Source organism: Spinacia oleracea, chromosome 4 (assembly GCF_020520425.1).
Source record: "Spinacia oleracea cultivar Varoflay chromosome 4, BTI_SOV_V1, whole genome shotgun sequence".
NCBI classification, from domain to species: Eukaryota; Viridiplantae; Streptophyta; class Magnoliopsida; order Caryophyllales; family Amaranthaceae; genus Spinacia; species Spinacia oleracea.
The window spans coordinates 161416055-161433556 of record NC_079490.1 but is presented as its reverse complement, the minus strand read 5'-3'; the positions used below and the strand labels follow the sequence as shown (position 1 = coordinate 161433556).

Below are 17502 nucleotides of genomic sequence, written 5' to 3'. Positions count from 1 at the left end.
GTGAGGCGATGATTGTCTTGTTACTGGATTCCGCCTGTCCGTTGGCTTGGGGGTATCTTGGCGTCGACGTCTTTAGCTCGATGTTCCATGTCTTGCAGAAAGCCCTGGTTTTGTCGCTGATGAACTGTGATCCGCTGTCGCATATAATTTCTGATGGTATTCCGAACTTGCATATTATGTTAGTCCATATAAACGAACATACTTCTTTATCTCTTACTTGTTGGAACGCGCCTGCTTCTATCCATTTAGAAAAGTAATCTGTTAGTGCTAACATGAAGACCTTTTGTCCTGGGGCGACGGGTAGTTTACCGACAATGTCCATTCCCCATTTCATGAAAGGCCACGGAGTCAAAGTGGGATGTAAGAATTCAGATGGTTTATGTGTCATACTTGCGTGTCGTTGGCATTTGTCGCACTTAATTATGTACCTCATGGCGTCTTTGAGCATAGCTGGCCAATAGTACCCGTTCCTTTTGATTCTGGTCGACAAGCTTTGTCCTCCTTCGTGTCCGCCGCATTCTCCTTCATGCTATTGTTTCAGTAATCCTTCCCACTCGGCCTTTTCCGCGCATCGCATCAACATTCCATTTGCCGATCGTTTAAATAACACGTCCTGCAAAATAACATATCGTGAAGCTTTGAAAAGTATTTTTCTGGCTTCGAGCTTGTCATCGGGTAGGGTTTCGTGGGTTAGGTAATCAAGGATGGGTTTGGTCCAGCTATCTGTGTTTGTGGTTGTCATGACGAGGCTAGCATGATGGGGTATGTCTTTTTCGATGGCGGGCGACAGTAGATGGACTAGTGGTATGGTGGAGAATGGTGATTTTCTGAGTGCGGACCCTAGGTTAGCGAGAGCGTCGGCTTGTGTGTTTAGGTTTCGTGGTACTTGTTTGATGGAGAAGGGTCTAAATTTGGAAGTTAACTTTTTTGCTTTCTCGAGGTATAAGGTCATTTTTAGGTCTTTGGCTTCGTAGTCGCCGTTGATTTGGTTGACGATTAGTTGTGAGTCGCTGAAGGTGTTGAGTCCGATTGCCCCCAATTCCTCAGCTAACGTCATCCCGGCGATTAGTGCCTCGTATTCTGCTTCGTTATTTGTTGCTTTGAAGTCGCAGCATATTGCCTGTGTTATCATGTCCCCTTGTGGTGATTTCAGCACGACGCCTAGACCTGCACCGCGAAAGTTAGACGAGCCGTCGACGAAGAGTGTCCATGTTTCTTCTATGTTGTTGATGAGTTTGACTTCGTCGTCTGCTATCTTCTCCAAGTCGGGGCTGAAGTCTGCCACAAAGTCTGCAAGGGCCTGCGACTTCACAGCTGTCCTTGGTTGGTATTTGATGTCGAATCCTCCGAGTGCCATTGTCCATTTCTCCATTCGACCTGTTAGTTCTGGCCTACGCATCACAGACTTGATTGGATAGTTAGTCATCACCACTATTTGGTGAGTTTCAAAGTAATGCCTTAATTTTTTGGCGGCAATGACTAGTGCTAAAACAAGTTTTTCGAGGGAGGAATACCTGGTTTCTGCTTCCAATAAAGACTTACTGATGTAGTAGATGGGTAGTTGTTGTTTTTTGTCTTCTCGGGCTAACACCGCACTGACTGCTGTCGTGCTGAAGGCGAGGTATAGCTGCAGGACTTCACCTTCTTTAGGTTTGGACTGTTAGGTTATGATACATATGACATTTACATAGATCATGCGGAAACAACCATTAACCCAGGAAACATATTATTTACACATAATCATATAGCATAATTAGATGCATACTCTTTGTTGCGTGCCTTCCCTAGCTGCGCCCGAACCGAACAAGAACAAGTCTTTTAGGACTCCAAGTGTCGTCCCTCCGTAGATAGTCCACAGCACGTCCGGATCCGCCTTAAGATTGACCAACTAGAACCGCCCTTAAGGTACTAGAAAATTCGGCACTTTTATGAGCAAGATGTGTTTTAATTTTCTCTCAAAAACTCACTTTTGAATACTTTGAAACTTCTGTATAAATTATGACCCCTAGGCCTTTATTTATAGAGTTATGGAAAAGGAATCGTAATCCTAGTAGGATGCGAATTAATTGGAATTAGAATCCTACATGAATTCTATTTAATTAATTTATCCAATTAGGAATAGACATTTAATCATACACTGACTCTTGCAGATTCAGGAATCATGCATGAGCACAAACTCACACACACACGGCAGCCACAAGGGCTGCCCATGCGTGCGAGCAGCAGCCCGCGCAGCACGGCCCACGCAGCCGTGGCCCTTGGCGCGCGCTGGGCCTGCCTTGCGGTAGGCCTGGGCGCTGCCTTGGCTGGGCTTGTGGCGCGCACGCTTGCTGGGCGATGGCCCCGGCTTCGTGCTGGGCCTTCGTCCGGCAAGCCTCGTCCGATGCTAATTCGTACGATACGCTTCCGATTAAATTTCCATTTCCGGAATCTATTTCCGATACGAACAATATTTAATATTTCCGATTCCGGAATTAATTTCCGTTTCGAACAAATATTTAATATTTCCGTTTCCGGAATTATTTTCCGATTCCGGCAATATTTCCGATTCTGACAATATTTCCGTTTCCGGCAATATTTCCGATTCTGGTAATATTTCCATTTCCAATAATATTTTCCGATACGTACCATGTTTCCGTTTCCGGCAACATCTACGACTTGGATAATATTCATATTTCCGATACGATCCATATTTCCGTTTCCGGCAATATCATCGTTTCCGGAGTATTCATTTCTTGCCTGTGACGATCTTAGCTCCCACTGAAACCAAGATCCGTCGGTTCCGAATATTCATAGATGGAGTATTTAATGCCATTAAATACTTGATCCGTTTACGTACTATTTGTGTGACCCTACGGGTTCAGTCAAGAGTAAGCTGTGGATTAATATCATTAATTCCACTTGAACTGAAGCGGCCTCTAGCTAGGCATTCAGCTCACTTGATCTCACTGAATTATTAACTTGTTAATTAATACTGAACCGCATTTATTAGACTTAACATAGAATGCATACTTGGACCAAGGGCATTATTTCCTTCAGTCTCCCACTTGTCCTTAGGGACAAGTGTGCATTTCCTAATTCCTTTGTCGCTCGATGCTTGCTCTTGAACATAAGGTAAGAGTTGTCATCCTTATTATGTCCAGAGGTGTTCCTCGGTTTCAGAGTTCAACTGATCAAATAAACAGATAATCATAGCCTATGATTCATCCGAGCACGGCCATGCATTTCACAGTTTCTAGCTCTCCGAGTGGCCTTGTACAACTTTTAAGCATCTCATCCCGATTTATGGGAGGACAATCCCAATCTTGCGATCTTGAGATTAGACTTCGTTTGATAGGTGATTACCTGAGCGTTGCCTTTATAGCCTCCTTTTACGGTGCGACGGTTGGTCAACGTCAAAGCAACCAGTTCTCAAACAAGTAATCTCAAATCACTCAGGTATTGAGGATTTAGTGTCTAATAATTTAATGAAATTTACTTATGACAGACTTTCATCTCTTACAGTAAAGTTTCATAGGTCTTGTCCGATACTAGTCTTCCCAAAGTAAGTATCTATGCAAATGATTATGACATTGCCATGTCCACATAGTTCAAGAAACAGAACTACTAGTCATCTTGCATTCTAATCGTCTAACGTTTTCTATGCGTCCAATTTTATAGAAAACTCCGATTAGGGACCATTTTCAACCTTTGACATTCAAGTTCACTTGATAGACATTTCTTAGTCACAGGACTGGTCCTGACAGTCTATCTTGAATATATCGTCAAGTTGAAGGGACTCATCATTTAATAAACCACAAATTAAATGGAAAAATGAATTTCTTTCATTTATTGTGAATGATTAACCAATAATGTTTTACAAAGATTTAAACTCTAAAACTTTAAAACATTAAACAGAGACATCAAAGCCATTCTCCAATATGCTTGATTCCCATAGCTGCAGTGTGCGAGTTGTGCTTCGCTTGCGGCAGAGGTTTAGTTAATGGATCTGATATGTTGTCATCAGTTCCAATTTTGCTTATCTCGACTTCTTTTCTTTCAACGAACTCTCGTAGAAGGTGAAATCTACGAAGTACATGCTTGACTCTCTGGTGGTGTCTAGGCTCTTTTGCCTGTGCAATAGCTCCGTTATTATCACAATACAGGGCTATTGGTCCTTTAATGGAGGGGACTACACCAAGTTCTCCTATGAACTTCCTTAGCCATATAGCTTCCTTTGCTGCTTCATGTGCAGCAATGTACTCCGCTTCAGTTGTAGAATCCGCAATGGTGCTTTTCTTAGCACTTTTCCAGCTTACTGCTCCTCCGTTGAGGCAGAAGACAAACCCAGACTGTGATCTGAAATCATCTTTGTCGGTTTGGAAACTTGCGTCCGTATAGCCTTTAACAATTAATTCATCATCTCCACCATAGACCAGGAAGTCATCTTTGTGCCTTTTCAGGTACTTCAGAATGTTCTTGGCAGCAGTCCAATGCGCCTCTCCTGGGTCTGACTGGTATCTGCTCGTAGCACTGAGTGCGTACGCAACATCCGGGCGTGTACATATCATAGCATACATTATTGAACCAATCAATGATGCATATGGAATCCCACTCATTCGTCTACGCTCATCAAGTGTTTTTGGGCACTGAGTCTTGCTTAGAGTCATTCCATGAGACATGGGTAGGTAGCCTCGCTTGGAGTCCGCCATCTTGAACCTATCAAGTACCTTATTGATATAAGTGCTTTGACTAAGTCCAATCATCTTTTTAGATCTATCTCTGTAAATCTTGATGCCCAATATGTACTGTGCTTCTCCTAGATCCTTCATCGAAAAACATTTCCCAAGCCAAATCTTGACAGAGTTCAACATAGGAATGTCATTTCCGATAAGCAATATGTCGTCGACATATAATACTAGGAAAGCAATTTTGCTCCCACTGACCTTCTTGTATACACAAGATTCGTCCGCGTTCTTGATGAAACCAAAGTCACTGACTGCTTCATCAAAACGTATATTCCAGCTCCTGGATGCCTGCTTCAATCCGTAGATTGACTTCTTTAGCTTGCATACCTTTTTAGCATTCTTTGGATCCTCAAAACCTTCAGGCTGTGTCATAAACACAGTTTCTGTTAAAACACCGTTTAAGAAAGCAGTTTTGACATCCATCTGCCATATTTCGTAATCGTAATATGCAGCGATTGCTAACATTATTCGAATAGACTTTAGCATTGCAACTGGTGAAAAGGTTTCATCGTAATCCACACCGTGGACTTGCCTGTAACCTTTTGCAACCAATCTAGCTTTGAAAACTTCAAGTTTCCCATCCTTGTCCTTTTTCAGTTTGAAAACCCATTTGCTTCCAATGGCTTGGTAGCCATCTGGCAAATCGACCAAATCCCATACTTGGTTTTCAGACATGGAGTCTAATTCAGATTGCATGGCTTCTTGCCATTGCTTGGAGCTAGGGCTCGTCATAGCTTGCTTGTAAGTCGCAGGTTCATCACTTTCAAGTAATAGAACGTCATAGCTCTCGTTCGTCAAAATACCTAAGTACCTTTCCGGTTGAGATCTATATCTTTGCGATCTACGCGGGGTAACATTTCTAGATTGACCATGATTCTCACCAGATTCTTCTAAAGATCTCTGAGTTTCATCCTGAATGTCATCTTGGCATTCTCTAGAGTTTGTTGTTCGACTCGAATTTCTTCGAGGTCTACTTTTCTCCCACTTGTCATTTTGGAAATGTGATCCTTCTCCAAAAAGACACCATCTCGAGCAACAAACACTTTGTTCTCAGATGTATTGTAGAAGTAATACCCCTTTGTTTCCTTTGGATAGCCCACAAGGATACATTTGTCAGATTTTGGATGAAGTTTGTCTGAAATTAATCGTTTGACGTATACTTCACATCCCCAAATCTTAAGAAAAGACACATTTGGAGGTTTTCCAAACCATAATTCGTATGGAGTCTTTTCGACAGCTTTAGACGGAGCTCTATTTATAGTGAGTGCAGCTGTATTTAGTGCATGTCCCCAAAATTCTAATGGAAGTTCGGCCTGACCCATCATTGACCTGACCATGTCTAGCAAGGTTCTGTTCCTCCGTTCTGACACACCGTTCCATTGTGGTGTTCCAGGAGGAGTCAATTCTGATAGAATTCCACATTCTTTCAGATGGTCATCAAATTCATAGCTCAGATATTCACCGCCTCTATCAGACCGCAGTGCCTTAATCTTCTTGCCTAATTGATTCTCTACTTCACTCTGAAATTCCTTGAATTTGTCAAAGGATTCAGACTTATGCTTCATTAGGTAGACATAACCATACCTACTGAAGTCATCAGTGAAAGTGATAAAGTAGCTGAAACCACCTCTAGCATTTGTACTCATTGGTCCACATACATCTGTATGGATTAAACCCAATAGTTCATTTGCTCTTTCTCCGACTTTAGAGAAAGGTTGCTTTGTCATTTTGCCAAGTAAACATGATTCGCATTTACCATAATCCTCTAAGTCAAATGGTTCTAGAATTCCTTCCCTTTGAAGTCTTTCTAAGCGTTTCAAGTTTATATGGCCTAATCGACAATGCCACAGATAGGTGAGATCTGAATCATCCTTTTTGGCCCTTTTGGTATTTATGTTATATACTTGTTTGTCGTGATCTAATAAATAAAGTCCATTGACTAATCTAGCAGATCCATAAAACATCTCTTTAAAATAAAACGAACAACTATTGTCTTTTATTATAAAGGAAAATCTCTTAGCATCTAAGCAAGAAACTGAAATGATGTTTTTAGTAAGACTTGGAACATGGAAACATTCTTCCAGTTCCAAAACTAGCCCGGAGGGCAACGACAAATAGTAAGTTCCTACGGCTAATGCAGCAATCCGTGCTCCATTTCCCACTCGTAGGTCGACTTCTCCCTTGCTTAACTTTCTACTTCTTCTTAGTCCCTGTGGATTGGAACATAAGTGTGAGCCACAACCTGTATCTAATACCCAAGAAGTTGAATTAGCAAGTATACAGTCTATAACGAAAATACCTGAAGATGGAACGACTGTTCCGTTCTTCTGATCTTCCTTTAGCTTCAAGCAATCTCTCTTCCAATGCCCCTTCTTCTTGCAGTAGAAGCATTCGGATTCAGAAGTGGGTTGACTGACCTTCCTCTTTGCAGATTTGGCGCCAGTTTGCTTAGTTGGGCTGGCCTTGTTGCCACCTTTCTTAGCATTCCTCTTCTTTCCAGATTTCTTGAACTTGCCCCCACGCACCATAAGCACATCCTGCTTATCACTTTTGAGCGTCTTTTCAGCGGTCTTCAGCATACCGTGAAGCTCAGTGAGCGTTTTGTCCAGACTATTCATACTGTAGTTCAGTTTGAACTGATCATACCCGCTATGAAGAGAATGGAGGATGGTGTCTATAGCCATTTCCTGAGAAAATTGCTGATCCAGCCGACTCATATTCTCAATGAGTCCAATCATTTTGAGAACATGTGGACTTACGGGCTCGCCTTTCTTAAGCTTGGTCTCAAGAATTTGCCTATGAGTCTCGAATCTTTCGACTCGAGCCAGATCTTGGAACATGTTCTTCAACTCACTGATGATTGTGAAAGCATCTGAGTTGATGAACGTTTTCTGCAGATCCGCACTCATAGTGGCGAGCATTAGACATTTCACATCCTTGTTGGCATCAATCCAACGATTGAGGGCTGCCTGAGTGATCCCGTCGCCTGGAGCTTCGGGCATCGCCTCATCTAGGACATACTTCTTTTCTTCCTGCATAAGAACTATTTGCAAGTTCCTTTGCCAGTCAAGGAAGTTTTTCCCGTTCAACTTCTCCTTTTCGAGAATTGATCGAATGTTGAATGAATTGTTGTTTGCCATATTAAAAACTACAATTGAAAAGAATAAACAAATAAATAACCATTCACAGTTTCTCTTAATAAACTTAAATTCTAGCATACATGCATAATTCAATGTTTATTAAGCATTTTATTCAAGTTATGTGTTCCGGCAGGTGTGAATAAAATGATTCCAAGATCCTAAAATCATTAAAGAACTAAGCACAGTTTGTCGACTTAATCCTAGAACATCTTAGGTAAGCAAAAGCCTTTTGCTAATAGTCTAGAAACTATTCTTGGTTGATAGGTACGTCTAAGAACTTATTAGGTAAACCTATCGAATTTGCCACGACATAAAAGGACTCCTTACTTATATCGTTGAGTTTCACCAAAACTAACATGTACTCACAATTATTTGTGTACCTTGCCCCTTTAGGACCAATAAGTAACACCTCGCTGAGCGAAAACTATTACTAGATTGATGTAAAGGATATCCAAGCAAGTGTATATTTTGGCATGGCACCTTTTAACTCAATTTTTAAGTTTGGAACTTAAGGCTCTTACTATGTTGGTTAGATTTTAAGTGAACTAAAATCCTTAATCATGCAACATAATCAAGCTTTTGATCTCATGCATTTTAAGACATATTTAAAGCAATAAATAACTTAAAACATGCATAAGATATTTGTGATCTAGTATGGCCCGACTTCATCTTGAAGCTTTGACTTCAAAGTCCGTCTTGAAAATCTCCGTGGGAGGCACCATTTTCTTCAAATAGGATAAGCTATAACTAATTACAACTATTTGATGGTTCGCAGACCATATTTGAATTGAAAAATTACTTTGGTACTTTAGACCAATTACATTCAAATTAATGGTACGCAGACCATATTTTCTATCCTATTTGGGCCATACTAGTCACTTCATAACCTGCAAAACAGTACATATACAATATATACCATTCACCCATTCATTATCATGAATGGCCCACATAGCTGGTTAGTAAAACACATTATGCATCACGTAAACATTTGCAGCAATTAATCAAGGTCACCAATAATCTACCAATTATTCAGTCCTTATTAATTCTAATCGAGTTGTTTTAACCTTAAGGATTTGTAGACCTAATCAAGAGTTTATGACTAAAAAGCGCTCCCACTCAAACCAATAAATTCATATGCTTTACTAATTTTAAACATAAAATTGTATTTCTAGTCTAACCGGAAACATACAAATTTAATTAAAATTTAAAGCTCACATAAATTTATAATTGAATCCAAAAATTTAATTTAATTTCAGTCGCATTTAAATTAATTCATGATTTTAATTTTAGTAAAATAATTAGAATAAATTTCATTTATTATAATTATAATATTCAAAATTAAAATCCAAGAAATTAATTCAAATTATTAATTTTAAAATTAATTAAAATTACGTGAACTGAAATTTTCAAATTAAACATTCAAAACGATCTAATCGTAACGCAAACACCCTACGCGTTGCACGCCCATGGGCCGCACGCACACAGCCATTGCTGGCCATGTGCGCGCAGCCCATGCGCTCGTCGCATAGCTGCTGCTGTCTCATCGCAAGCCTCCGCACAGCGCCCCATCGCACGCGAGCTATCGCTCGCAGTGCGCGCGCGAGATCGCTCGCTGGGCGCGCTGGCTCGCTCGCTGTGCGCGCGAGCCATCGCTCGCTGGGGCGCGACATCGCTCGCTGGGCGAGCGACATCGCGCGCTGCGCGCGCGAGCCATCGCTCGCTGGCGCGAGCCATCGCTCGCTGGTGCGCGACATCGCTCGCTTGGCGAGCGACATCGCGCGCTGCGCGCGCGAGCAGTGCTGGGCGCAGCGCTCGTGGCACGCGAGCTTGCGCTCGCTGCGCGCGAGGCTGCGCGCACTTGTGCGAGGCAGCGCGCGTTGTGGCGCAGCTCGCTTGCTGCCCACACGCGACTGCCTTGGCTCGCCCTTCGCCCATGCCCATTCGTTCATTGCTCGTGGCACACGACACAAGGCAGGGCTGCTGCCTTGTGCTCGTGCACTACGCCCTTGCTCATTGCATTCGTGCCGCACGGGCGACGAGCTCCCTTGCTCGTCGTCGCATGCCCGCATTATACAACACCCCTTAAGGGTAACACGAAGCGTCCATTGCTTCGTGCGTGCAAGTTATTTGAACGAATCGCATAAAATTTAAAATTTATATTTAAAATTAATGACAAATTAATAAATATTATTAATTTCATAATTTTAGGGCGAAAAATCGAAAATTTATTATCCAATTGATTTCCGATTGTTATGGATTCAAGTCTAGGTCATAAAAATTTAAAATTTATCGTAAATTTACAATTTTTATGGTGGTTTTTAATCATAGGTTTCTAATTAAATTACACTTAATTATGAAAATCAAATTAATTCTAAATTATTCTAATTTTCAACAAATTAATCATAATTACAAATTAGATTGCATAATTAACAAGACTAGGCATTCAAACTTGTTAAACATATGCAGTAGGTCAATCAAAAATTCAAGATTTATCAACAGGAATCGCAAATATTTAATTTAACATCTTAAATTTACGAAATTTTGCATTCGAAAAACTAAAACCTTCGAAAAGTCATAGTTAGGCTTCGAATTTGAGAATTCTGGGTTCGGCAGAAAAAAACTATTTTTGTCAAAATTTTAGAATGCCTTTTACATGCGGAATTGACACAAAAATCACTCAATTCGGATGAGTAATGAAGAAACTGCCGAAAAAACTGCGTACATATAATTAAATAAACGCAATTTGCAATTAATTAACAATTACGAAAATTAATCACCCCTTTTAATTCTTGCAAATTTGTAATATTTAACCATGTTCATGCAATTTAGATTATGAAAATAATAAGGGGCTCGTGATACCACTGTTAGGTTATGATACATATGACATTTACATAGATCATGCGGAAACAACCATTAACCCAGGAAACATATTATTTACACATAATCATATAGCATAATTAGATGCATACTCTTTGTTGCGTGCCTTCCCTAGCTGCGCCCGAACCGAACAAGAACAAGTCTTTTAGGACTCCAAGTGTCGTCCCTCCGTAGATAGTCCACAGCACGTCCGGATCCGCCTTAAGATTGACCAACTAGAACCGCCCTTAAGGTACTAGAAAATTCGGCACTTTTATGAGCAAGATGTGTTTTAATTTTCTCTCAAAAACTCACTTTTGAATACTTTGAAACTTCTGTATAAATTATGACCCCTAGGCCTTTATTTATAGAGTTATGGAAAAGGAATCGTAATCCTAGTAGGATGCGAATTAATTGGAATTAGAATCCTACATGAATTCTATTTAATTAATTTATCCAATTAGGAATAGACATTTAATCATACACTGACTCTTGCAGATTCAGGAATCATGCATGAGCACAAACTCACACACACACGGCAGCCACAAGGGCTGCCCATGCGTGCGAGCAGCAGCCCGCGCAGCACGGCCCACGCAGCCGTGGCCCTTGGCGCGCGCTGGGCCTGCCTTGCGGTAGGCCTGGGCGCTGCCTTGGCTGGGCTTGTGGCGCGCACGCTTGCTGGGCGATGGCCCCGGCTTCGTGCTGGGCCTTCGTCCGGCAAGCCTCGTCCGATGCTAATTCGTACGATACGCTTCCGATTAAATTTCCATTTCCGGAATCTATTTCCGATACGAACAATATTTAATATTTCCGATTCCGGAATTAATTTCCGTTTCGAACAAATATTTAATATTTCCGTTTCCGGAATTATTTTCCGATTCCGGCAATATTTCCGATTCTGACAATATTTCCGTTTCCGGCAATATTTCCGATTCTGGTAATATTTCCATTTCCAATAATATTTTCCGATACGTACCATGTTTCCGTTTCCGGCAACATCTACGACTTGGATAATATTCATATTTCCGATACGATCCATATTTCCGTTTCCGGCAATATCATCGTTTCCGGAGTATTCATTTCTTGCCTGTGACGATCTTAGCTCCCACTGAAACCAAGATCCGTCGGTTCCGAATATTCATAGATGGAGTATTTAATGCCATTAAATACTTGATCCGTTTACGTACTATTTGTGTGACCCTACGGGTTCAGTCAAGAGTAAGCTGTGGATTAATATCATTAATTCCACTTGAACTGAAGCGGCCTCTAGCTAGGCATTCAGCTCACTTGATCTCACTGAATTATTAACTTGTTAATTAATACTGAACCGCATTTATTAGACTTAACATAGAATGCATACTTGGACCAAGGGCATTATTTCCTTCATGGACATGAGGGGTGGCATCATCAGATATTATTTTTAAGTTTTGCAAAGCTGTTTCATGGTCGTCGGTCCAACTGAAGCCTTTGTTTTTGTGTAAGAGGTCATAGAATAGACAACATTTGTCCGACGATCGAGATATAAAGCGGTTTAATGCCGCCACCCGTCCTGTCAGGCGTTGTACCTCCTTTATGTTCCTGGGTGATTGGATGTTGATGATTGCTCGTATCTGGTCGGGGCTGGCCTCGATCCCTCGTTGGGTGACGATGTAGCCTAGAAATTTACCTGCCGACACTCCAAAAGAAAATTTAGTTGGGTTAAGTTTCATACCGTACTTCCTTAGAATTTCGAACGACTGTCGCAGGTGTTCCACGTGGTCGTTCGCTTTCTTTGATTTCACTAGCATGTCGTCGATGTACACCTCCATCGTGTCTCCAAGCTGATCTTTGACCATCTTATTACCCAGTCGTTGGTACGTTGCACCAGCATTTTTAAGACCAAAAGGCATAACTTTATAGCAATAAATTCCTCTATCTGTTACAAAAGAAGTTTTTTCTTGGTCTTCTGGGTGCATAAGTATCTGGTTGTATCCTGAATAGGCGTCCATGAAGGTGAGTAACTCATGACCGGCGGTGGCGTCGACCATGGCGTCTATGTGTGGCAGTGGGAATGGATCTTTGGGGCATGCTTTGTTGATGTCGGTGAAGTCGATGCACACTCTCCATTTGCCGTTCTTCTTCCCAACGACGACGACGTTTGCTAACCAATCCGGATACTTGACTTCTCTAATCTTCCCTGAGTCTATCAATTTTTGAACTTTTTCGTCTATGATTTTATTCCTTTCTGGTGAGAATTTCCGTCGTTTCTGTTTTACTGGTTTGAAGTTGGGGTTGACGTTGAGCTTATGGGTGATGACGTCTGGGCTGATTCCTGTCATGTCTTCGTGCGACCAGGCGAAGCAGTCCAAGTTTTCTCTTAGGAACGACACTAGCTGACTTCTGATGTCGTCAGGCAGCGAAGCTCCGATCCTTACGACTTGGTCTGGTTTCGTCGGGTCTAACGCTACCTCGTCGATCTGTTGATCGTCTGGCTCATCTGTGGTCGACCCGGGCTGTAATTGCTAGATGGAGGATTTTGATGGTTTCAGTGCGGTTTCGTAGCATTTCTTTGCATCTTTTTGCTGCCCTTTGATTTCCATGACCCCCCATTTGGTCGGGAATTTGATTGACTGGTGGTACGTCGAGGGTACTGCTCTCATTTTGTGGATCAATGGTCGCCCCAAGATGACATTGTATGCTGACGGGCAATCGACGACGTTAAATTTCGTCATGACGTTGACTCCTTCTGCATAGGTGGGCAATGATATTTCTCCAACAGTTCGCAATGATTCTCCACTGAACCCTACCAGGACCGTCGATCTCTTAATGATGTTCTTTTCCTCGAGTCCCATTTCCTGCAGCGCCTCCAAGAATAACACGTTTGCTGAACTTCCATTGTCGACCAATATCCTTTTGATCAGGGCGTTGCCTATTGGAAGTGATATTACCAGGCCGTCATGGTGCTCTCGTTGTGTATCTACTGAATCTGGGTCGTCGAAGGTGATGGCCATTGCTGTCAAGGACTTGTTTAATATGATTTCATCCTCTGTCTTCCCCTCTTCGATGGCTCCTGATTCTCCTCTGTTGATTTTTTTAGCTGCGGAAGAGGTTAGTCCACAAATATCTGATCCACCAGAAATAACATTTACCACTTTGTTGAACGTAGGTGGTTCAGGTCGGTCGTTGCTCGTCATCGGGTCGGGTTGGGAGGTCTGTTCCTTGTTGAATGTTTCCTTCCCTTTGTCGCTCAGCAGCTCCTTCAAATGCCCTCGTTTTAGGAGAAATGCGACCTCCTTTTTGAGGGAGATGCACTCCTCGGTTTTGTGACCGTTGTCGCGGTGGAAATCACACCATTTGCTCATGTCCTTCATTGAATCTGGTCTGTCACTTTGCCGGGGCCACCTGACTGTTCCACCTACATTTTGAAGGGCGTTCACCACGCCTTCGATGTCGACGTTGAAGCCGTATTCGGAGATGTTGGGGTGGTCGACCCGCTCATTCCTGTAAACATTGTTAGTATCATCATATTGATTGACATTTTGTACCTGGTTCTGGCGGTTGTACGGCTGGTGTCTCCAGTTGTTGTTCCTTGGGGTGTACGACCTCCTGTCGCTGCTGCCCCCTGCTGGTCGCTGAGAAGCCATTCGTGTAATCTCGTCGTCTTCGATCCGCACCTGGGCAGTGGCTCTCGATCTGACCTCCTCGAAGGTTGCGCAGGGATATTTGGTTATCTCCCGGTACAACTCTGAGTTGGGGATGAAACCTCTCTTGAATGCTTCGATGGCTTTCCTGACATCACAGTTTTTTATACTAATTTTTTCACCATTAAAACGGTTAAAGTAATCGCGGATTGAGGTCACTTGTTTGTTTCTCCAACTGGCGACTGCTGGCGAATTGCTGGTAGAAGGCGTTAATGAGGTCGGACAGGCAGTAGATGGATCCAGGTGTTATGTTCATGAGCCACTCCAGAGCCGCTCCGTCGAGGGTTCCTCCGAACGATTTGCACATGACGGGTTCGACCAGGTCGTAGGGGATGCCGATCTGCCACATTCGCTGCTTGTAGACGTTGACGTGTCTGTATGGGTCGGACGTTCCGTCATACAGGGTGGTCCAGGTAGGGAGTCGGAGCTGGTATGGGACCGTCACCCTGGCGATCGCCTCACAGAATGGCGACGTTGCATACCCGTCGGTCGGTTCTGTTTCCACAGGTGTGGGTGCCCCTGCCAGTTTGGTCATCAGCTTCAGCATCAGCGAGCATTGCTTCTTCATGTGGGTTTCCATCTTGTTCAGGCGCTTGGTTACGGGGTCCGGTGTTGCTTCATCTTCTTCTCCGTGTGGCTCTTCGCTGTCGGACAGATCTTCAGAGTCATCAGTCATTTCGAATATCAATTTCTTCGGTTTTGCACCTGGCTTGTGACGTGACTGGTGCTTGGTACTTTTCAGAGAGTCGAGCTCCTTCTGGAGGCTATCGATGGATGCCCTTTCTACGGCCAGCTCTACTTGGGCCTTTTCGTAGGCTGCTTTCATCTCTGCGAGCGTCATCTCTTCAGTAGACATGTGAAGGGCGATTTCGTGTGAAACCTAGTTAATGTCCCCACAGACGGCGCCAAACTGTTTATGCCAAATTTCGTTGTGCAAATGCTACGGGATGGAAATGAGGGAATGTTATAGTGCCCTTGGTCCAAGTATGCATTCAATGTTAAGTCTAATAAATGCGGTTCAGTATTAATTAACAAGTTAATAATTCAGTGAGATCAAGTGAGCTGAATGTCTAGCTAGAGGCCGCTTCAGTTCAAGTGGAAATAATGATATTAATCCACAGCTTACTCTTGACTGAACCCGTAGGGTCACACAAATAGTACGTAAACGGATCAAGTATTTAATGGCATTAAATACTCCATCTATGGATATTCGGAATCGACGGATCTTGTTTTCAGTGGGAGCTGAGATCGTCACAAGCAAGAAATGAATACTCCGGAAACGATGATATTGCCGGAAACGGAAATATGGATCGTATCGGAAATATAAATATTATCCAAGTCGTAGATGTTGCCGGAAACGGAAACATGGTACGTATCGGAAAATATTAATGGAAATGGAAATATTGCCGGAATCGGAAATATTGCCGGAAACGGAAATATTGTCAGAATCGGAAATATTATCGGAGTCGGAAAATAATTTCGGAAACGGAAATATTAAATATTTGTTCGAAACGGAAATTAATTCCGGAATCGGAAATATTAAATATTGTTCGTATCGGAAATGAATTCCGGAACCGGGAATTTAATCGGAAGCGCATCGTACGAATAAGCATCGGACAAGGCCTGCCAGACGAAGGCCCAGCACGAAGCCGGGCCATCGCCCAGCAAGCCAGCGCCCCACAAACGCCCCAAGCCAAGGCAGCGCCCAGGCCCAACGCAAGGCAGGCCCAGCGCGCGCCAAGGCCACGGCTGCGTGTGGGCCTCGTGGCGAGGGCTACGAGCTCACAGGCCGCGCGACCATAGGCGCCCCTCGTGGGCTGCCGTGCGTGTGTGTGTGTTTGTGTTCGTACACGAATCCTAAAGCTATTAGGATTTGATATATGATTAAATTCCTAAATCCTAAAAGGATAAATTAATTAAGTTAGAGTCCTACTAGGATTCTAGTTTAATTAATTAGTATCCTAATAGGATTCCAGTTCCTTTTCCATACCTCTATAAATAAGTGCCCAGGGTCATTATTTACAGAGACGATTGAAGTATTCTAAAGGTAAGTTTTGAAAGAAGAATTCAGCCATACACTTGCACTAACCTAGCCGAAAATCCTAGTACCTTAAGGGCGATTCTAGTTGGTCAATCTTGAGGCGGATCCGGACGTACTGTGGACTATCTACGGAGGGACGACACTTGGAGTCCTAAAGACTTGTTCTTGTTCGGTTCGGGCGCAGCTAGGGAGGGCACGCAACAAAGTGTATGCATCTAAACTATGCTAAATGATTATGTGTAAATAATATGCTTTCCTGGCTTTATGGTTTTTCGGCATGATTTATGTTTTGTCATATGAATCATAACCTAACTGTGGTATGAAGAGCCTCTTATTATTTTCATAATCTAAATTGCATAAACATGGTTAAATTTCACAAATTTGCAAGGAATTAAAAGGGGTGATTAATTTTCGTAATTGTTAATTAATTGCAAATTGCGTTATTTAATTATATGTACGAAGTTTTTCGGCAGTTTCTTCGTTACTCATCCAAATCGAGTGATTTTTGTGTCAATTTCGCATGTAAAAGGCATTCTAAAATTTTGACAAAAATAGTAATTTTCGGCCGAACCCAGAATTCCCAAATTCGAAGCCTAACTATGACTTTTCGGAGGTTTTAGTTTTTCGAACGCAAAAGTTTGTAAATTTAAGATGTTAAATTAAATATTTGCGATTCTTGTTGATAAATCTTGAATTTTTGATTGACCTACTGTATATGTTTAATAAGTTTGAATGCCTAGCCTTGTTAATTATGCAATCTAATTTGTAATTATGATTAATTTGTTGAAATTCGAATAATTTAGAATTGATTTGATTTTCATAATTAATTAATAATTTAATTAGATACCTATGATTAAAAAACCACCATAAAAATTGTAAATTTGTGTTAAATTTTAAATTTTTATGACCTAGATTTGAATCCATGTTAATCGGAAATTAATTGATTAATAAATTTTCGATTTTTCGCCCTAAAATTATGAAATTAATATGTTTTATTAATTTGTCATTAATTTTGAATTAAAAATTTTAAATTTTTATGAAAACGCTCATTAATGTTG

The 17502-nt window shown here is 42.0% G+C and overlaps 2 protein-coding genes across 2 annotated transcripts; both read right to left on the bottom strand.

The window, feature by feature from the left end:
• Positions 1 to 529: 529 nt before the first annotated feature.
• On the bottom strand, positions 530 to 13041 carry LOC130472101 (uncharacterized). Its single transcript, XM_056842536.1, has 3 exons — positions 12289 to 13041; positions 1515 to 1657; positions 530 to 1391 (listed from the first exon to the last, which is right to left on the bottom strand). The coding sequence occupies exons 1-3, from the start codon at positions 13039 to 13041 to the stop codon at positions 530 to 532; spliced, it is 1758 nt and encodes a 585-aa protein (XP_056698514.1).
• Positions 13042 to 13224: 183 nt separating this feature from the next.
• On the bottom strand, positions 13225 to 14346 carry LOC110799872 (uncharacterized). The gene has a single exon (XM_022005138.2). The coding sequence runs from the start codon at positions 14344 to 14346 to the stop codon at positions 13225 to 13227; it is 1122 nt and encodes a 373-aa protein (XP_021860830.1).
• Positions 14347 to 17502: the final 3156 nt, after the last annotated feature.